The sequence below is a fragment of the Pelodiscus sinensis genome, chromosome 4 (genome assembly GCF_049634645.1).
Source record: "Pelodiscus sinensis isolate JC-2024 chromosome 4, ASM4963464v1, whole genome shotgun sequence".
Classification (NCBI taxonomy): domain Eukaryota; kingdom Metazoa; phylum Chordata; order Testudines; family Trionychidae; genus Pelodiscus; species Pelodiscus sinensis.
In genome coordinates, this window is record NC_134714.1 from 48,458,940 (window position 1) to 48,480,889 (window position 21,950).

At 39.4% G+C, this 21,950-nt stretch overlaps 1 protein-coding gene across 10 annotated transcripts in view; it reads left to right on the top strand.

Annotated features, from left to right (window-relative positions):
• The window catches only part of BAZ1A (bromodomain adjacent to zinc finger domain 1A), a 103,609-nt gene that overhangs the window by 61,895 nt on the left and 19,764 nt on the right, over positions 1-21,950 (top strand). For 7 of the 10 annotated variants that reach the window (XM_025181948.2, XM_025181949.2, XM_075926938.1 and 4 more), the window contains 8 exons: positions 741-906; positions 1,200-1,313; positions 2,951-3,075; positions 4,497-5,108; positions 7,611-7,777; positions 7,960-8,114; positions 15,330-15,478; positions 20,468-20,548. In XM_025181948.2, the coding sequence (XP_025037733.2) occupies positions 741-906; positions 1,200-1,313; positions 2,951-3,075; positions 4,497-5,108; positions 7,611-7,777; positions 7,960-8,114; positions 15,330-15,478; positions 20,468-20,548 (1,569 nt within the window). The remainder of the gene's footprint in view (positions 1-740; positions 907-1,199; positions 1,314-2,950; positions 3,076-4,496; positions 5,109-7,610; positions 7,778-7,959; positions 8,115-15,329; positions 15,479-20,467; positions 20,549-21,950) is intronic. The other 3 variants (XM_075926937.1, XM_025181951.2, XM_025181954.2) reach the window with 1 other exon arrangement.

A 21,950-nucleotide genomic window follows, 5' to 3' on the forward strand; every position in this document is an offset into this window, starting at 1 on the left:
CCGCCGCCACACATTTCTTCCTTAGGGGCGGCATTAGCATAGTGGCCAGCTGTGAGCATGTGCTGGGTGCAGTGCCCAGAGCAGCCCCAGCCGTGAGCAGTTGCTGCGGCACAGAGCAGCCTGGCTGGCTGTGATCTGCACTCTGCCATGTGCTCCAAGCGGCAGCGGGCCACCCTTTATTCCTTTATAAAAATGTAGTGGCGGTCTGCAAAAAATTTTGATCGGGCTGCATGCGGCCCGCCAAACACTGCTTTGACATGCCTGATTTAAGGTATGGCTTCTGTGTTTGAGAGAGTGTTTTTCATATTATCAGTGCTTCCCAGTGTGAACTTCAAATAGCAGGTGTCTGTCTTTCAAAACTGAATACTTTCTACCTCTTTATACTTCTAAAAAATACCTATGTAATATTTTTCTAGGATAGAATATAGATGAAAAATTCTCATTGGATATCCATTTGTACAATGATCATGGTTCTTAGTTTAGTAGACCACAGAAATAAAAAAGCATAATTTTAGGTACCACAAAGATTAAAACTGGTCTGGTTAGTTACCTCATAGCAAATCTGCCATCAAAAAAATGTAGCATTTCCTCTTAACTCTGCACACATTCTAACAATGTCTGCCTGATTTAATATGTAGTGTCCTCAGTAAGAAGCTATGTTGGGCCTGAAGCTCACTATGTAAAGAGTACTTCTGCATCTTTTATAATGAAACATAAACCATTAACATTAATTTTATCAGGCGAAAAGATGAAGATTCTTCATGCCCTCTGTGGGAAGCTTCTGACACTTGTCTCTACTCGAGATTTCATAGAGGACTCTGTTGATATATTACGACAGGCAAAACAAGAATTCCGAGAGTTAAAGGCAGAACAACATCGCAAAGAAAGAGAAGCTGCAGCAGCAAGGTAAGACATTTGTCAAAAATGTAGCTGCTGGATTTGAAAAAATAACGATTACTGGATTTTTTAAAAAAATGTTTGTTTGTTTGTTTTTGTTTATTTAAATTCCAGCATATTAAGGCCTCAATCGGAATCGAAGCCCCATTGTGCTCTGCATTGTATAAAGATAAATCCCTACCCTTAAATTAGCATTTTCATCCCTGGCTCGTCTTATAAAGAAAAAAGACATAACAAAATTAAATTAGGCACTCTCTTTATATGTTAATTTTCATTTTGTATATTCTCACCCCTGTCTGTAGAATACGTAAGAGGAAAGAAGACAGATTAAAAGAGCAAGAACAAAAGATGAAGGAGAAACAGGAAAAGCTGAAGGAAGAGGAACAAAGGAATCCTGCTGCAGAAGTATCTGTTGGGTAGGATCAATTATTCTAATGTGATAAACACAATTTTGAGCCTGTTTTTAAATGGTTATTTTCAGTATATAGGACTAGAGTTTAAGACCGTGTAAGTCTTTTTTTATTTAAATGGAACTATGTCAGTTTCTATAATCTAACATTAAGGACCTATATAAACTATAGGGAAAATGATAGTATAAAATAACACCATTTTCTTATTAAAATAACAGAAAAGGATTATTTACTTCCTATAAGCAAGTAAAACCATGGTGTCTGATAGAAGCAGTTTGCGAAGTTAACAATTGTATTTGATTTTCTAATTTATTAGCTTGGGTGACTATAGGTCGTCATAGATTTTTAAGTCCAGAAGGGACCATTATGATGATTACTTAGATTTTCTACGTAACAGTGGTGAAAGTGCCTCATCCAGTAATTTCTGCCCATAACTTCTGTTTGTACTATAACATAAATATTTGATTCTTAATCAGCATGCATAGAACTGAGGTTTGTACACTGATAGAACGTGTATTTCCATAAATAAGACACTCACACATGCTGCTGCATGATTATGCCTTTCTTAGGCCCACTAATTGTATCCTTCAAGGTTCTAATCCTGCAAAAAATTATGTATATGCTTAACTTTAGATATGTTCATAGTCCAATGCTACTAAGGAAGTAAAATCACACTTAATTAGTTAACCGGTTAAACATGTAACATTAATTTACTGATTAAACAAAGGCCTGTCTCTGCTGGTTAACCGTAACCAGTAATCATCATCCAGTAAGGGTGATGCTTACTGGTTAATCATTCACATTCCTAATTGCTACTTTTGTGCTGTAAAGTTAAGCATGTTAAGTATTTGCAAAATTGGACTCAGACTGTGCAATAACCACCCTGTAAAAATAAGTGGTTAGTAATGGTATGAATTTGAATAGGGGAAATATATTTTCAGTTTTCAGAGGGAACTGTAAACCATGTAAAATAAAAACTAAAGGCATAGTCCTCAGATGGTGAAAATTCAGTAGAGCTATGCTGATGTATACCACATAGGGATCTGGTTTTAAAACTGTAAATGCCTTTAAATGTTTGGGATGATGTTTACAATATTTAAAGCCCTGGATTAGGCTTTAGTACAATATTTCTGTAGTTATGGTTCAATATTTTGGTTTCTTGTAAATGTTTCCTATATCTCTTTAACCCCAACCCCACACACGCATGTGTATTCCTACACGAGGATGTGAACTTCAATGATATGGAGTCATTTCTGTGGAATAGCCAAGTAGTACTGTATAGTAAAGGGAAAAAAGCATCTAAAAATTCTTCATGGGGCAACTTTTGATAATAAAATACTGATTGTAAAGCACATTCTGCAATGTACTGTATGTTCTTTGCCAGCTTCATTCAGTACTTTTACTATGGACTCTTGGGGTGTGTCTAGACTACAGAGTTTCTGTCGACAGAAGGTGTTATTGCATGTAAACTGTCCTTTGCGTCTACACTACCATGTTGACAAAGCAGCTTGCTTTGTCGACAGAACTGAATGTAGTGTAGACGCTCTTTGTCGACAGAAGTTTTGTCGACAGTATCTGTTGACAAAACTTCTGTAGACAAAAGCCTGTAGTCTAGACGTACCCTTGTTGTACCATTCCTTCAGGGAAGAGGAACGGGAAGACCTTGATACTAGTACAGAGAGCAAAGAAACTGAACGGAAGGAACAAGATTTGGATACAGTGACAGAGGATGAGGAAGAACTGGGACCAAACAAAAAAGGAAGAAGAGGTAAAAATTGTGTACTTGTTTGTATGTATGCATGAACCAACAACTGGGCCAAATTTTTACTTTTCCAGTAAACCTTTAAAAAGCATTAACTTTCATAGTAAATGTAAAGAAAGAAGACCTTGATCATAATGGGTTAATAAATGCATTGAGCTGGCTTGATACCTCATTTAACTTAGTCCTGTGTACTGTAGTTCTTCGGTTCGTCTTTGTCTTCTCTGGTTGCCATCTGGACTCTGTATGTGTGTGTCTGAAAGGCTGGAGATAATAGTCTGTGGTATTAGTACTCCACTTGAATGGCTCTACATGAATCTCTAATAGTGGCTAATTCATTTTTGAGGCATTACATCTTTTGTAGACTTTTTTAAGAAACCAATAATTTTTCCTTAGTGCTCTTTAGCTAGTATAAATCATCTTAACTAATTATCTCTATCAGTGGAAGAAGGTATGCTTCTTATGCACCAGTAAGGCATGACACATCCAGGCCCAGCTTTATCCCCAGGCAGACAGCTTTAATCTTCCCCCTAGGACCTTCGGAGGAATTAATCTAGCAGATACTGCAAGTGAAATGCACTGAATCATGCAGCACTGTGGTTTATAGGCAGTCGAGGGGCCTCCAAGGGAAAAGAAGTTGTCTGACTTCTGTTCCTCTTGAATGGACTTTTTCTACTTCCATTCTACTTCCAATGACTTTTCTAAAATCCTTGGTGATTTTGGACCTCATTGATTCATGAAATAGGAATTCAGAGTCGTCTTATCATTCTCAGAGGGGTAGCCGTGTTAGTCTGAATCTGCAAAAGCGACGAGGAGTCCTGTGGCACCTTATAGACTAACTGCCACAGGACTCCTCGTCGTCTTATCATTCTGTAGTTCTTTCTATTGGATGTTCAGATACTATAATAATAAGCACAGGTGTTCACAAAAACTGTTTTTAGGTTGTTGTTTTTTTTTAACACAAATGTATTAAGCCTTAGAATGCCATTTTTGGCTATAAGGTAGGCAAATATTACTATCCTAATTTTACAAATAGAGGAAACTGAGGATAATAACACAAGAAGTCTACGTAAAAACCAGGAATAAAATGCCTTATTTCCTGTCCTTTGTTTCATAATGAATTTCTTTTTTCCAATTTCAACCTGTTTTGTTGGCAGCATCTTTGATTATTGCTAGCACCATCAAATTCTGGGTGAGATAAATAATAAAGAGCAATAAATAAAATTTGATCAAGGTTCTAGAAGGAGAAATTGCTACAAACAAGCTATTCCTTTCTGCATTCAAGTAGATTTTGTTCTTTTTTGTTCATTGCTACTGACCAGTAGTTATAACCTGATTGTTCCCAACACTTTTGTTAGAAACTGGGAAAATCTAAGCTAATGACAGAGGTTACAAATACAGTGATGTCAGTTTTCTTTCTTACTTTTTAGGTAGGAGGGGGCAAAATGGATTCAAGGACTTTACAAGACAAGATGAGACTTCTTGTGAAAAGAGTGAACCTCTTACTGCTGAGGAGGAAGAAGCTTTAAAACGGGAGCAACAAAAGAAAGAGAAGGAACTTTTAGAAAAGATTCAGAATGCTACAGCTTGCACCAATATCTCTCCCCTGGGTCGTGACCGCATGTATCGCCGCTACTGGATTTTCCCCTCAGTTCCTGGATTGTTTATAGAAGAGGACTATTCTGGTCTCACAGAGGACATGTTATTGCCTCGACCCTGTTCCTTTCAGAATAGCATTCAGTCTCACATCATAAATGAACTTCAGGTATCTACTAAAACTGGAGAGTCTTTGAAGTCATCTGAATCTACCTCCAATATTGACCAAGATTCATGTGCCAGTGTTGCTGCAGAGGTGCCAAGACCAGTATATAAGCCAAACCGCTGGTGCTTTTACAATTCTCGGGAACAACTGGATCAACTCTTAGAGGCTCTGAATTCCCGAGGATATAGGGAGAGTGCCTTAAAAGAAACTCTTTTACAAGAGAAAAATAGATTATATGAGCAACTAAACAATTTTCCTGTGGAAAAATTCCATATTCCAGGTAAAGTGCAAATTCTTCCAAATATATATTATCTTAATTTGCTTTCACAGTTGATTTCAGGGTAGTGTAATATAAACTTGTCATTCTTATTCAAATACCCTGCAGAATGATTAAATGATTCTGCCACGTGTTTTAGCAACTGAACTATTGGTTTTCCAGAAAAGAGATTTCTGTGTATTTTTGTGATGGATAATGTATTTTAGGCCTCTCAGTAGAAGGATAGTGGCTTCACTGTTTTTTGTTGTTTGTGGTTTTTTTTTAAATGTTGATTCATACATAAATCAGAGGTGCTGTTGTTGGTCTTTGAAGAAGTCATTAGCTCTGCCTACCTGGAAAGAAACAAACTACAATCTAGAAATCTATATATAATCTAGAAAAAGGCAAGGAAATCTTAAAATGAAAGTTGGATGAATACTAGATCATCCTGAACACTGGTATCTGACATGAACTCACTTTCAATATGCTAATGAGATCTCAATTTTTCTGTTCTGAAAGGAGACACAAAATGGTCTGCCTTTGGAGACAGAGGATACAAGGAGCGGCGATTAATTACTTTGACTTGTATGGGGCATGGCTTTTCACAGGATGATGATGCTTGATTGTTTTTTCCCAATAATTCGGCACTTTCTATGACATGTGCAGGCTTAATAGGGCAGAAGGTTTGAAACTTTTGTTGGCACATCCTCACTATAAGAGTAGTTTTATTCTGAAGAAATAACATTGCTTTTGTGTGTCAAAATTTGAAAGTTTGCTTGAAACTATTGAACTCTCTCTGTGACAAAAAAAAATGAAACATCCATATAGATATACTAACAGTAAGACAATTGCATATGTCATTAACATACGTGAAGGCTATGTCTTGTGTATATTTCACATGTATTTTGTGAATTTGTGAAGTTTTTTGCAGGAATCTTTTAACTGAAAAGGAAGTTTTATGATATCTTCAGTGTTTCATTTATGGCAAGTCTACACTACAGTGCTACATCAGTACAGCTGTGATGCTGTAGCACAGTGTTTCTCAGAGTGGTTGGTGACCACTGCTTTAGAGCAATGGAACACACAGTTATGTGACTCAGGAGCCACATTTGCAACCACCATTAATCAAAAGAGCCAGATGAGTACTGTGCCCCCTGCACACTACCACAACAAACACACGCTTACAATAATATTAAACAGGATAGATTGATTTAAATCATGATATAAATCACACAAAAATGTTTGTTTGTTTTTTAAGTTTCCCACTGATGCGACACACATTTCTTCAAACAGTGGTGCAAATCTGATTCCTAAAACATGTTAATTTACAACTCCGTACAGCATTTTACAACATTTCGGATGGTATACTTTGTGTACTTTTTTTTTTAAAGATAACTTGATTTTTATTAATTTAGGAAATAGTATATAATAATTTTACCTGTGTCAAGCTGCAGTAGCAGCAGTACATTAGGAATGGTGAGAACTAAATCATCCACACAGACACAATAGAACTTATTAAACTAAATCTTAAATGTTGTTCTAGAAATGTATTACATTTGCAACTGCAGCAGTCTCTTGTGTTGCCCGCTGATAGCGGTCCTTAAATTTTCAAATTTTATAAACTCTTAAAGAAGAGTTTAACAGACAAGCCCAACCATGTTGGCACCCATTTTTCTGCCTGTCCCCCTTCCACTCTTGCTGCTTCTCCCCAGAGGAGCCAGTGCTCTCTGAGCACTGGTTTAAAAGCTGGCTCTCCCTCACCCCACCGGCTTCTCATTCTGCCCCTGCCCCAGAGGCAGGAGTGTGGTAGGACAGGTGGGAGCCAGTTCATGCAGAGAGTGGCAGATTTAAGATGGCACATGCTGCCTTATGTGGAGACACCTCCCCCTCAGCCTGCCACCCCTCACAGCTGTAGGCTCCTTTGGCCCCGCTGCCAGAACTGCTGCCCCAGCCTCTTTGTTGGCACAGAGGCATGCAACCCTGGCTCCTCAGCTGCGTCACCAGCCCCTTGCTGAGTAGCATGTGGTCCTGGCTGAGCTGCTGTGGTCCCAGTCAAGTTGCTGCGGCAGCACACAGCCCTGATTGGGCTGTTGGCCTGTCCCAGCCCCAGCTCTGCTGCAGCCACTGGACAGGCTTCCCCTGCTGGACTACTGCAGCCTGGCTGTGTCTTAAATGACTACTTAGTTTCAGAGACTTCTGGTTGTTACTTGTTCGTGGTAGGTAAAACATTTTAAGATAGGCATGTGATTTTTTTTTTTTTTTAAGTAAACAAAATCCCTTTAATCTACTTGCTTTGGGGAGGTCTGTATGTTAATCTCCCATTTTTCTTTAGGGATATAGATATTCAATCTGGTTTGGGTTAGATCCTACTATGTTCATATGGAAAATCTTAATACTGAGAGAATATTAGACAGTATTTTAAAAAACAATTCATTTTAGTTAATAATGATTATATTAATTGGAAGTATATTGTCTGGTCAGTTAAGAAATAGGGCGTCCTAACAAAAATGATGTTGGTTATTGCAGACAAACCTCAAAGTGACAACAAACCACCATCCTCAGGGCGAGGAAGAATAGTGAACGCACATGATACATCTCAAATGTCTGCAGAAAAGCAGCTTGAACTGAGGCTTAGAGATTTTCTTTTGGACATTGAAGACCGAATCTATCAAGGAACATTGGGGGCTATTAAGGTATTACATTATAGTCTTTCATGGAAAGTGGTGTTTCTAGTAACCAAACAGTGCTGCTGACTCTTTTGCCTGAACAAGAACTCAGCACCTGGTATTCTTATTTCATTTGAAATTTGAGTTAAATGTGTGCAGTTATTGGCACAAGTAGAAGCGTGCAGGCTCTCATTCATGTTTTGCTGTAGGTTACAGATAGGCAGTCTTGGAGAGCAGCCTTAGAAAATGGGCAGTACGAACTTCTGAATGAGGAAAATAAGGAAAATGGTATCATTAAAGCTGTGAATGAAGATGCTGAAGAAATGGAAACAGATGATCAAGCCAAGTTCATTGTAAAAGACAGGTAAGATCTGTGATTGAAATAGCAAATGTGTTTTCTTTACAGGTCTTGAAATGGTTATTCAGTTTTCTATGTCTTACGGGTGTTTTGTTCAGGTTAAGTTTTTGCATATCACTACCTTGCTAAACTAATTGCCATAGTTTTTGATAAATTCTATGAACCACAATTTTTAATATTGAAAATGTCAGTGGTTTCAAGCAGTGTATTTTTGTCCATGAGCTACTGAACATTGCTCTAGCATGTGCACGAAAGAGTCCATTACTTGGTACACCTAAATCAGGGGTGGCCCACCTGTTACAGGCAAAGAGCCAAAATAGTGCTGGATATAGCGCAAAGAGTCAAGAGCCGAGGGGAAAACAGTTGTTGAGCGCAAAGAAAAAAAAGGGGGGGGGAGGCCCCACGGGGAGAGAACACTGCCTCTTTTTTAAAAAAAAAAAACCCACACACTCCAGTTTGGCTTTTTGACCACATCAGGCTCCTGTCAGCCGGAGTCATTTTGCTTTGCTGTGCTGGACGGCTCCAATGCACCTGGTGAGCACAGGGAACCAGGAGTTGTTTCTAGGGGCATAGAGGTGGCTTCGCAAGCCATGGGGACAGCTTCACGAGCTGCACTTTAAGGGAGGGAAGAGCCTCATGCAGCTTGCGAGCCGTGGGTTGGCCACCCCTGGTCTAAATTAAATAGTTCAAGTACTATATTGTAAAAAATGTATGCATGCATTTTATATCTTACAATGTAAGAGGGCTGTTGTACATTTCAAAAGCAAAGCGCCACAGGGTCTGCAGGGGACTGTTTGACGCCTTGCTGTGACGTTTCTGGCCACAACTTGTGACTCTATTGCTCTGCAGGTGAACAGGAAAAGCCCTTAGAAAGTTTGAATTTAATTTCCCAGATAGCCATTTTGCAAGCACACCCCAGAGCAGGCAGCACGTGTGGCCATGACTTACACTCATGGAAGTCCCATGACCTCTAGTTCCCAGAGGTGCAAAAGAGCACCTACATGGAGTGTGCAGGAGACCTTGGACCTCATCCAGGCATGGGAAGAGGGTTCCATATTCTTGGAGCTCCGAAACAGCAAAAGAAATGCTGTAACTACACAAAGAGAGTGACATGCCTGGTGGAGAAATGATACTTCAGGGACACCAAGCAGTGCCGAAATTAAAATAAGGGAGCTGAGGCAGTCCTATCGCAAAACAAAGGAGGCAAATGGACAGTCTGGAGCATCACTGCAAACATGCTGCTTCTATAACTAGCTGCATGCGATCCTGGCATGACGGTGGAGGAGGGGAAGCTGATGAGCTTCCCAAGCCAGACTGTGGAATCTGCCCAGGACACTCAGGACAGCAGAGTGGAGGACAATGTGGTGATAGAGATAGAAGGAGATGAGGAAAATGGTCAGGAGGTGAGCAGTGAAAGCCAAGAACTTGTCATCACTTTGGAGTCAATCTCCTCCTCCCAGGACATCTCAGTCAAGCACTTGATCCCCAAGGAGGGCACTTCTGGTGAGTTCACAATATTTTTCTTGCTATAAATGGATTAAGGCAGTTGGGTGTGATGTGTGGCATATTCAGTGGCTTCACATCGCTGGGGACCCGGAACAGCTTCTTAATGTGTGGAGATGGAGCGGGAATCCTCCCTGTGTATCTCCATGAAGGAACTCTAGGTTTCTGGGGAGGTTATTCCATCCTCTATGGTAGGATACCTTCCCACGTCTGGCCAGCAGTAAGTGGTCTGGCATCATTGCAGCACAAAGCCCAGCATCAGCTCCTTATTGCTCTGTGTCATTCAAAGAAGACTGATATCTAACATGGCAACCTGGATGAAGATGAGGAATACACTCCTGGAGGAGATGCAAGCAGAGCAGCAGGAGAGGAGAGCATGTAGGAAATTGCAGGCAAGGCAACGGGAACATGTGTTTTTCCTCCCTGGTGGCTTTGATGGAGTGCCTGGTGGCATGCTTGGAGAAAACGCCCCCAAAACCTCTTACCCCATGCAAATTAATTTTCCCTCACCTAGTTCCAGAGCCTCCTCCCCCAAGGTATGGTGGGGGACCTCAAGGGCAGCCTCACACTCAACCTCAGGTCCCACCACAGACTCCTTTTTCTGTCCCTGTTGTGTTCCCTAAATAAAAACACATGGTCTCTGAACAACAGTCTCTTTATTGCTTGTATTGCAGGAGTGTGATGGGGGATTACAGGCAAACACACTGAATTCAGGGGCATCTTGTCTGAGACCAATGTGCGTGACTCTCAGAACTGGCCATTCATAAAATTTCTTTCAAAGTCTCTCGGATTTGTGCTGTCCCATGCTGCGCTCTCCTTGTCACCCTGGTGTCTGGCTGCTCAAAATCTCTGACTAGGTGCTCTGCCTCAGCCTGCCAAATAACTTCCTCTTTGCTTTCACAAATATTATGGAGCACACAGCAGGCTGCCTCCACAAAGGGAACGTTGTGTGAAATCTCAACTAGTCAGTAAACTCCTGAACCTTCCCTTTAAATGCTCAAAAGCACATTTAACCAAAATGCCCCAAAGCACATTCTGCACTTGTTGAGCCTGTAGTTGAACTGCTACTTACTGCAGTCCAGGCTGCTCATGTATGGCTTCATGAGCCACAGAAGCAAGGAGTGGGCTGGGTTGCCAAGGATCGCTATTGGTATTTCTACCTCTCTGATTCTAATTTTCCGGTCCGGGAAAAAAGTTCCAGCTTGCATGTTTCTGAATAGGCAGATGTTACTAAAGATCTGTATGTCATTCACCTTGCCCGACCATCCTACGTTGATGTTGGTGAAACAGCAATTGTGATCCATCAGCACCTGCTGGAGAAAACATAGAGAAGTACCCCCTTGTGATTTACTTACTCTTTGGAAAGGTGGTTGGATGCCAGGATGGGGATGTGCATTCCATCTATTGCCCCACCTCAGTTAGGGCACCCCATCACGGCAAAGTCCTCCACTATGGTATCCACATTTCCTGGAATCACTACCCTCTATAGTAGAATTCATAGAATACTAGGACTGGAAGGGACCTCGAGAGGTCATCGAGTCCAGTCCCCTGCTCTCATGGCAGGACCCAGTACTAGACCATCCCTGATAGACATTTATCTAACCTACTCTTAAGTATCTCTAGAGATGGAGATTCCACAATCACCATAAGCAATTTATTCCAGTGTTTAACCACCCTGACAGGAACTTTTCCTAATGTCCAACCTAAACCTCCCTTGCTGCAGTTTAAGCCCATTGCTTCTTGTTCTATCCTCAGAGGCCAGGAAGAACAAGTTTTCTTTCTCCTTCTTGTGATACCCTTTTAGATACCTGAAAACTGCTATCATGTCCCCTCTCAATATTCTCTTTTCCAAACTAAACAAGCCCAATTCTTTCAGTCTTCCTTCATAGGTCGTTCTCTAGACCTTTAATCATTCTTGTTGCTCTTCTCGGGACCCTCTCCAATTTCTCCACATCGTTCTTGAAATGTGGCACCCACAACTGGACACAATACTCCAACTGAGGCCTAATCAGCACAGAGTAGAGCGGAAAAATTACTTCTCGTGTCTTACTCACAATACACCTGTTACTGCATCCTAGAATCATGTTGGCTTTTTTGCAGCAGCAGCGTCACACTGTTGACTCATATTTAGCTTGTGGTCCACTATAACCCCTAGATCCCTTTCTGCCGTACTCCTTCCTAAACAGTTGTTTCCCAATTGTGTTGGTTGCTTTGACTACTTGCATAACAGTAGCACCCTCCCCAACCCCTGATAGATTTCCCTTCTCCAAGTTGATTCACAGCTGACCGGTAGCTGTCTGGCATTGCAAGCTTCACATGCATACTGTCTCAAAATATTTCACCATTAGGCATCAACATCACAATTGTTTGATGTAAAAGAGGATCCATGCTTGTGCTGCTATGGCATCTGCACAGGTATCCAGGGCCAAAAGGGATGTGAAAAGACTGTTTCCCATTATCTCAAGCAAGGGGGGAAAGCGTAGATGAGTGCATTATGGGGCACTGACAACATGAACCATCCACTGTACAGTTTTGTTCCCAGCATGCACTGGGAACATAATCCAGAATGCAAAGTGATACAGGTACTGTGGGATAGCTACCCCCAGTGCAGCGCTCCAAAGTCAACAGCAGTCTCCCCTAATGGGCACTCACTACTTTGAACTATGTTGAATTCTTGTGCACAGTGGGAACATGGACCTTCGACTTTGCAAAAGCAGGTGACCCAGAAATCAACCTTAATTGATTCAACCTTATCTCATAGTGTAGACATGGCCTTTGATGACTCCTCTACAGAATTATTTTTGTACTTGTACATTAATGGTTTAAGAAACATACCCTTTAATATATATTGTATGTCCTGAAATAACATGGATATTTATAACTTCATTCATTATATTTTATTGAACACCATACTTGTGTACAGATTCATAAAATTCTGATCTGAACAGAACAGCTTTGCTCCCTCAGAACGATGTTATCTGTGGACAGCTTCCTGAATCCTGTTTTGAGGGTGGCAGCTATACATCATTGCAATTAGAACACTTTTTTTCCCCTTATTTGTTTATCTTTATAGCAAGTTGCTGAATTAGTACGCAGATTAAATAGGAATCCTATTTTAAAACCAATGTCCAGAATTGTATTTGTTCATCTCCTTTGTGCCTTTAATAGGATGTGGAGATTCTCTACCCTGGAATCCATAATATTGAACTATTCCATTCTTGTTTAATTCTCAAAAAAAAAAAAAAAGTTTTAAGTACTGTACTCTCTATTGTCTACACTCAGTTTCATTCTATTATTGTAATCCATAATATTGACAATGTCCATTAAATATTCTGGTTTGTGCTCCTATAATAAGTCTTGCATATTTAAAATAGAAGCTTAAGGATTCTGAAGTCATGCAATGTAAACCTTTTGGTCATTCCATCCAACTCTGAGCAAATGACATTTTTTTAGGGCCAAAAAGGCTAACTAGAGCAAGATAAAGAAGCATATGGTCTCATTTATTCTTGTTTTCAAACTTCTTGTTATTTTTATTATTATGGTTATTTTTTGGGGGGTAGAGAAACAAAGTAGTAAAGGTACATATGACTGAAAAATATTGTTAGCAGCTTTTGAATATAAAAAACCCAGATATAATAAAGCTTGCTTTGCTCATTTATCAAGAAATAAGATTTTAGTTTATTCTTCATTAGTGATAGTTAATTCTGTAAGAACTGCTCTCTTGCATTCTATTGGAAACTGAGCAACTGACTTGCCTATATTTTTAAAAGAAAAATGAGAAACTGTTCGTTGTGCTTGAAATGTACTCTTATTTCTGAGTGGTGTTAAAATATCTTTCAAGCTTCTATATTTAGCCCGATTACAGAAATCACAATTTGGGGCAAGCCTGTTTTGAAGCTGCAGTATCCACTGTAGACAACAAATTTGGTACCCCTTGAGAGAAAATGTATGCTTTCACTTAAGCAAATTTGTTATGTTGATTCTCCATTTTGCTCTTTTTATCATCTGGGATTACTACAGCTTGCTTTTCTGTTTAAAACTGGCTTTAAAAATGTGAGGGGAGCTTGCAAGGCAAAAGAGTGTGTTTTTGAGCAAAAGGCAAGTGGGAAATTGGTTTTTAATTTGCTTTAAGATGACGATGATGATGATACTTCTGTCAAAGGTAGTTTTAAACACATTGGCTATGTCTACACTGCCCCTGTTTTGTGCAAAAAATATGCAAATGAGGCAAAGTGTGGAATATTGCTGTCTCGTTTACATAATGAATTAGGCTCCGTTTTTGCGCAAGCGACTTTTGCGCAAAAAACCTCTGTTGTGCAAGAGCCATTCTTCCTGAAAAAAATGCAGAAGAACGGCTCTTGCACAAGACGGGGATTTTGCACAAAAAAGAGCCGTGTAAATGTTTGCAGTCATTACTGGTTAAGTGCAGGTGGGTTGTTTTTTGTTTTCCCCTGCCTCTAGGGTTCTCTTTTTGTCAGTCTGAACTTATATGCTTATAACAGATTTGGACTCCTGCTGCCATATAAATTCATAGTGGTATAGCTGACCATGGGAGGGTGGGGGGAGGTTGCAGGTTAACACCTAAAAGTTCTGTGAGATGCTAATTTAGATGCTCTTTGTAGAAACTTAAAGGTTCACTTTTGGCTATCATATCGTTTAGGGGAAAATCTGAGTTTTCTGCAGCGGGGGGTGAAATGGACTTTTCTGAGAATATTACAGTTTAACAGTGAATTTTAATGAGGTAGAATTGCAGATGGTTACACTTGATTCTGACTCAAATCTAGTAAAAGGCCGAATGCTCTTATTATGGAAACAACCTATCGTACCAAATTTAAGACATTTTCATTGTAATGCTAAGCCCCATCAACATGACATGTATGAGCTTTTCATGAAAATACATGCAGAATGAGTACTGACATGGTCTGTAAGTGACTCTGTACTCCATTTATAATCATTGCAATGTGTAATACTATGTCCCTTGAGACAGAAATGGACTTGGGGGATATTTTTAGGCTTTGTCTCTACTTTCAGTATGACCAGGCTATTTTTGCACATTGTAGCTTTAAAAAAAAAAAAAAAGTGAGGGGGAGGAGGGCTATATCTTGGGTATGGGTTTTTGTTGTTAATTTTCTGATTAGATGGGGTTGGGTGGCTATCCTGATATGTAGTATAAATGTAAATATATAGTGACGGTGAGCAATTTTATTTTCACCAGGTGGAATTTTTGAAAGTATCTCAGTGATTTAGTAGTGCAAGTCCCATAATACGTATTTGAAGGCATTTCTGAAATTTCACCCTGGTTTACCATACATGTTCTCATATTTAGTTCTTTCTACATTGCTATACTGCAGTCTTATAACAAATTGTACTATTTATTTTCATTTACATTTTCCTATAACTGTGATTAGTATTTCCCCCCTCCCCCCAGATTTCAGAGGTAGCCGTATAAGTCTGTTTTCAGCAAAAACAACAAGGAGTTTGATAGCACCTTGATGAAGTGAGCTGAAACTCCAGGAAAGCTTATGCCATACTAAAATTGTTAGTCTTTAAAGTGCCAGCAGACTCCTAGTTCTCTTTTTACACTATTATATAATTCCTGGGATCAAACAATGCAAACAGATCTATAATTTTTTTTAAATATTTTCATTGATATTAATTTCTCTTCTCAATGTTGGATATAAAATCCCATAAATCCTATTAACTTTTTAAAATTTTTAGACTTGTTGGATTAAAAACTGAAGCTCCAAGCACTGCATCAACAAACACGAGTACTCCTCAGCCAGTTAATAATGTGGTCCGTTACTTGGCATCTGCACTACTTCAAATAGAACAAGGCACTGAGCGCAGGTTCCTCAAAGCACCACTTGGTAAGCATTTAATCTTGATACCACATCTTCATTCCTGTATTAGACTTCTGAAGAAATGTAAAATTTATTTCATGAAGAGTTTTAAGATTTACTCAAAAAAACCCAGGAACACATAACTAACACTTTTTTCCGTGGACATTGTGAAAATAAAAATATTCAAGAAGTGGTTATTGCAAAGCTGTAATTGCTGTAAATCTGTGGGACTTGGGAATGTTCAAGTTCCCCAAATACTTTCTATGTTTTCTGCTCTTGGGCCATGTGTCCTTTAGTATTCATTCTCTGGAATTGAACCAAAAAACTTGTAAGTATAGAATAGCTTGGATAAGGCACTTCTTGACACTTGGACCAAATTATGTGCCAGAGTAGCTTTTACTGAAAATACCAATATCAGGGTAGGCTGCAAAAGGAAGAGCGTATTCTCCCAAAACAGGTGGATAACACTGTACTTAGGCTTACTAGCTAATCTTGAACTGTACTTTTGATTGCCCGCACTGGTTATCAGGAATATAAGAAATTAAATCACACAATCCCTTTACTGCATTCCAGTTCTCTGGCTTCCAGTCTGCACTGAGACCACACAATGTTCTTCTGGATCAGGTCAAAGGGCCAGCCACGTTGCCAGATCAATATTAGGTTGGATATTTCCCAAAATACCACACCATTAGCCAATCCTATTAGCATCTAAAACTTAAAAGTTTATTATTTAAAAAAAAAAAGACTAAGAAGAAAGTTGTTAAATAATAAAGCACTCAGATACAGATAGAGACTTCAAAGTCCATATATCAGATTTCTAGCAGTATTGATGAGTTTACTGGTTTGATACTCCCTCTTGGGTACATTCAGTCCTTTGTTCGGAGTTTCAGGTTGTAGAAAAATTATTCCAGAGGTAAGAAGCAGGAGTGAAGACCAAAGAGGGAGATGCAGCTGCCTTTTAAAGTCTTTTTTCATGTTACTTGTACTTCATTTGTCCCACACACAAGCTGCCCAGCATATAGCATGGACAAGGCTCAGAGTTAATGTCCATAGGCATATCTCATACCTTGCTGACTTGTAGGGTATATTCCCTAGTTCCTTTCAGGGCATACATTGTACAGTTGATGACCATTGATGCGTCATTGAGCTGAATGGGATGCTAATGCCATTCTGTCTAAGAGTGTCACTCAGATGCACAGCACCTGTTTTTGAAATACAGATATACCATAGAACTGTAACTTCCCATACAAATGCGATACAAACATAAAAACAAGATTATCATACCTGGCAAATCGCAACATTTTCACAGATACCTTACATAGCATTTGTCAGATTCCTTGCCGTTGTATAATATCAGTACTGTATCTGTAATATTATAAATGGTTTCCCATACAGTATGCACTGTAAAAGTCAAGCATTTTTATTTTCCCTCTCTGATCTGCCTGAAAGTAACTAGGGGAACCCTCTCAACATCCCCTCCTTTTTTATTTTATTTTATTTTATTTGCTGCTTTATCATAGTATTATTTTCTTTCTTCATAGTATCCTTATTGCATGAATTTATTCTCTAAACTTGTTCCTTAGCTTTTTTTCCTAAAATTTCTAAATACTCAGTTACTGAAATTATTAAGCTAGAATACTTTGTAGTTCTGCAACCTTTATTATTTGTAAGGATTCTTTCCAATGACCAATATAATTTTGCTAATTGTTTTGGGTCAAACACCTCCATTCTTCTCAAACAAACAAAAAAGTTACAGTAGAATCCCTTAATTTTTGTCTTCCCTTTTGCCATTTCTTCCCCTGTTCTCTTGTTTTCCCTTTTGTTTTGGTTCCTGTTCTCATTAGGAATGGGTCACATCTGAAAACGGTTTTTGGCATTGATTCTATTTCCACCTCTCCTACTTTTCCATCCATAGTGCTTTATGAGTAATGAGAACTTCAGAGTGACATTATGGTCACTGGCAGTTTTACTTAGAGTTGCCAGATGGTTTCAACAAAAATACCGGACACGCTTCACATTACATCACAATCTACATTATGTCTTATTTAGAAAATACCGGACATTTATATTTTCTCATTTATATTTTCTCAATGTTTCCTGAACAGAAAGCTCAGATACTGGACTGTCCCGTTCGAAACCGAACACCTGGCAAACCTAGTTTTACTTGTTGCAGCCCCCAAGTTATACAGTATATGGGAGAAATCTACAGCAGCAATTGAATGACCAGATACTTAGCTCTGTTACATTGTGTTCTATGTTTGTAGAGAGTTTTTAGATCAGTGGTGTGCATTCAACACAAAAATGAAGCAGCAGGGAGCAACTGATAAAGTAACACAATTCAAAGGGGAATTTAGAAAATACAGGATCTGTATGATCTGTTGGAGTACTTGGAAAATTGCTAATTAGTTGCTAATCTTTTAGTTTGGCAGTTAGATTAAATTGTTTTTGAAGCTACACTGTTACGCATTAACTGCTGTGCAGTAGAGGGATTCGTGCAAAAATTTGTTGGTCCATGATATGGACAAAATTAACCCAAGAATACTAAGGAGAAAACCAGCACCAAAAAAGGTGGCGGTCCCTTCTGTCGTACACAGTTGGACTTAAATTATATTAAATTATCTGAAAATGAAAGCTTTTATCTCTTTATCCTGGCAATAGGTCTTTTGATGGAACACGTGGGGTTGTTGGCTTCTTGGATACCTTTTAAAAAGCACTCATAGTTAGAAAGCACTATTAGATTCCCCAGTGCTTTACAAAGGAGGTGAATATCATTCCAATTTTTTAAATGGAAAAACTCCAACACAATGTGGTGAAATGATTTGCTCAGGTTCAGCCCAGGCCAGTGATAGATCCCACAATAGAAATCAGGTCTCATGAATCCCAGTCCAGTGTTGTGTCCACTGTGCCACCCTGTCTCTCACATGACTATAGAAAAACAGGACTATGTTAAAGACTAACAAGATGGCTTAAAAGGTCTTTGAAGCAGGATGCAGGTAATCAGGTCGTTGAGACAATGTCCTTTGTGGTTGAAATGGCAAGAAACTGTTTTTTCTTTGTGATCCAGTCTAATATCTGTTTTGTGGGCATTGATCTTTTGGCTCTGGGAGACAGACCCATAGTCTCCTATAGACAACCACCTAACCTCAAGATGATTCTTACCAACAGCCACAGGACATACACTAATACCAACCCTAGTACCTTCCCTTGCAACAAACCCCGTTGCCAGCTTTGTCCACATATTCACTCTGCTGATACCATTATTGGACCTAACCAAGTGAGTTATAAGATCAAGAACACATATTCCTGCGCATCCAGAAATATAATTTATGCTATCATGTGCCGAAAGTGTCCGTCTGCTATGTACATTGGACAGACGTCTCAGACACTTCGCCAAAGGATCAATGCCCACAAAACAGATATCAGACAGGATCACAAATAAAAAACAGTTTCTTGCCATTTCAACCAGAAAGGACATTGTCTCAACGACCTGATTACCTGCATCCTGCTTCAAAGACCTTTTAAGACTGCACTTGAAAGAGAATCCTCTGAACTGTCATTCATGCTTAAATTCGACACTTTACGCCTGAGTTTTAATAAAGAATCTAATTACCTTAACCATTACAAAGATAGCTTCCCCAATTATCACCTCTAATATCATTAGCTCACAGACATTTACCTTCTCTCCCTTCCCCCCTCCCCGCTTCTGTTCTGAAATTTGATTTCTCCTTTTCATATGTGTTCATTTTTTTTAATTGTATCCTTTGGTATATATGGTTGTGACAATTTTCTTCCACTATTTGATCTGAGGAAGTGGGTCTGGCCCACGAAAGCTCATCACCTAATAAACCATCTTGTTAGTCTTTAAAGTGCTACATAGTCCTGTTTTTTGATTCAGCTACACCAGACTAACATTGCTACATTTCTATCATTATGACTATAGAACTACCTCTCTCATACAGTCTAATCATTATTTTTCTAAATTTGTATATGCAAGGTGTGACTAGTTTTGTGGCTCCCAACTTTTTATTTTTGTTGTTGAGGCCTCTTTATGGTTGGTGGATGGGAGCTTTTACCTCCCCTTAACTCTACACAATACATTTGTCGCAGTTCTATTTTTGTCCTCTTTCTCTATTCCCTCTCTTCTCCAACAGCACTTTTGTCTTATAAAAAATTCCTAGATTTTTTTTGACACTTCTGATTTTTTTGTTGTTCCCATTCCTTCAACACTCAATATACTGTACTGTTTTATACAGCCCTCCTCATTGTAATATCTGAGCATACCTTCATAGGTCAGGAAGTCACATGACTAGCATCTGTCACATGGTTTGTTCCCCTCCCCACTTCTCAAGGGAGAATTTGGTGTGCAGCCATAGCAGTTTTTGTCTCTCTAAATGTACAGCTTGCTTCTATGTGTGTTAAAATAGGCACGGTCAAAGAAGTATGTTTTGTAGTAGGGATGTAAATGTATACTCGTGTACAGGGTTAACTGATGAGCTTGGGCTTATCAGTTAACTCTCATGATTACAGGTAGCTCCCTATCCCCCCCGCCTCCTGTACTGCTGCATCTGTATTAGAGGCAACAGCGCAGGGGAGAGGCAGGAGCCAGTGCATGTGGTGAGCTAGCTCCTGCGGAGCTGCTGGTCCCCTCCCCTCCCCCCACGCCTACCTGCCTTGCAGGAGCACACAGGTGGGAGCCGGTACACATGGGGAGCTGGCTCCCATGGAGCTGTCTACCACATACTTCCTCCCTCTCCCCCCCTACACTGCTGCCTCCCACAGAGGCACTGTCTCCTGTCTCCACCCCCAACACACACATGTGTAACACATTTACAAAAACACATTTTAATATCCCTGTTTTGTACTTGGAACAGAAGCTTGTGAGGTTTTGTAAGGCTTCAGTCTCAAACTGACCCCTGAAAAAGTTCTGTCTGACAAGCTTTCCCTTTATGGTGTAACAGTCATTTTCAACACTTAATCAAAAAGTTGCTTGAAATAACTTTACAAATTTAACGTTAGGTGATGCAGAAGATAATAAAAGGAACGAAAGGGGGGATAAAAAAAGGAAGAGGGAGGAAGACCAGTCTAGTCAGAAAGATGGTAAATGTTTAAAAGTTCTGTATTTTTAAGAGTTACAAAATATTGAAATATTTTATATTGTCGTGTTTTTTTTCTTGTTGATAAACTTGTAGTCACTTGCATAGAATGAGGGAGTAGAGCTCTGAAATCATAAGGCTATTTTTTACCTCAAGCACCTTTTAGATGTGCAGGAAGAAAAAAAAATAATTTTAAGGATAAAATGGGGTCTTTTTGTTTTTGTTTTTTACTTTTTTTTTGTCAGTCTCAGAAGAAATTGGACTTGACTTTGCAGATTTCTCTCAGAAGCTAAAACCTGTTTATTCTTTACTGTCTGCGTGACATAGCCATTATGTTGCAGATTTGTATGTCTAGACTACATCCCTCTTTCGAAATTCTAATCCCGGCTTTATTTGCAATTTTGATATGTCTAATTTACATCCCTCTTTTGAAAGAGGGATCTAGTTTAGACGTACCCAGTATGATTACATAAAAACCCTTCCTTGAAACTTTGAAATGCGTTTCTTGAACGCATTGTTACTGACACGACAACATAGATTTATCTAACAAGTTATGTACAGTAGGAGCTAATGGCCCCAACTGAGATTGGGATGTCGCACGCTAATTCTGTAAAGGCATGGAAAAAGACAATCCCTTCAGAGTTGACAATCTGAATAGATGAGAGGGAAAGAATTGGAGGAAAAAACATTATACTTCTGCACAAAGGGAATTCGGTTCTACAATAAAATGACTTAACTGTGATCACACAAGAAATCTGTGGCAGAGTTGTGAACTGAATCTTGTTTTGAGTCCTTTAACCCATGCTTTTAGCCATAAAACTTAACTTTCTACTCTGTTGAATTTGAAATAATAAATAGAGATTCAGGTTTGCCTAGTTTCCCTATCCTGAACTCTTTCTCTCTCTGGGTGGTGAGTGTCTTTATATATTTGTATAATCACTGCAGGGCTTTAGTCACTGCCTTTTCTCACAACCTCTGTCTAAACTGGAGCTGTGTGCCAGTTTGACACTAATATATGCAGTGCTAGAAGGAGCCACATTCTAGTACCAGATGCTGGGTGGGAAGAAAGAAAGGGCCTTGGATGAACATCACCTATTAAATGAGAGATTAGGGTTGGGACTTCTCTTGCAGGGGAGAAGTTGCTTTACCAGCAGCTGAATTGCAGACCATTCCTGTACCCACTTCATGACTGGCAATGCAGATGACACAATAGTGACATACTGGCTTTCTTCAACAGTAGTGTCATACTGGCTTTCCTCTGCTTATACAGTTTTCCCAACTGCTTCTTTGAACACTCATGAGGAGCCTGCTTCTTTTTTAGCAGCAGCAGTTTTAATCTTCTACATAATTCTTCTACTAAAGTACTCATCTAGACAGATTCACTTATCTGTGTTTACACGACACCT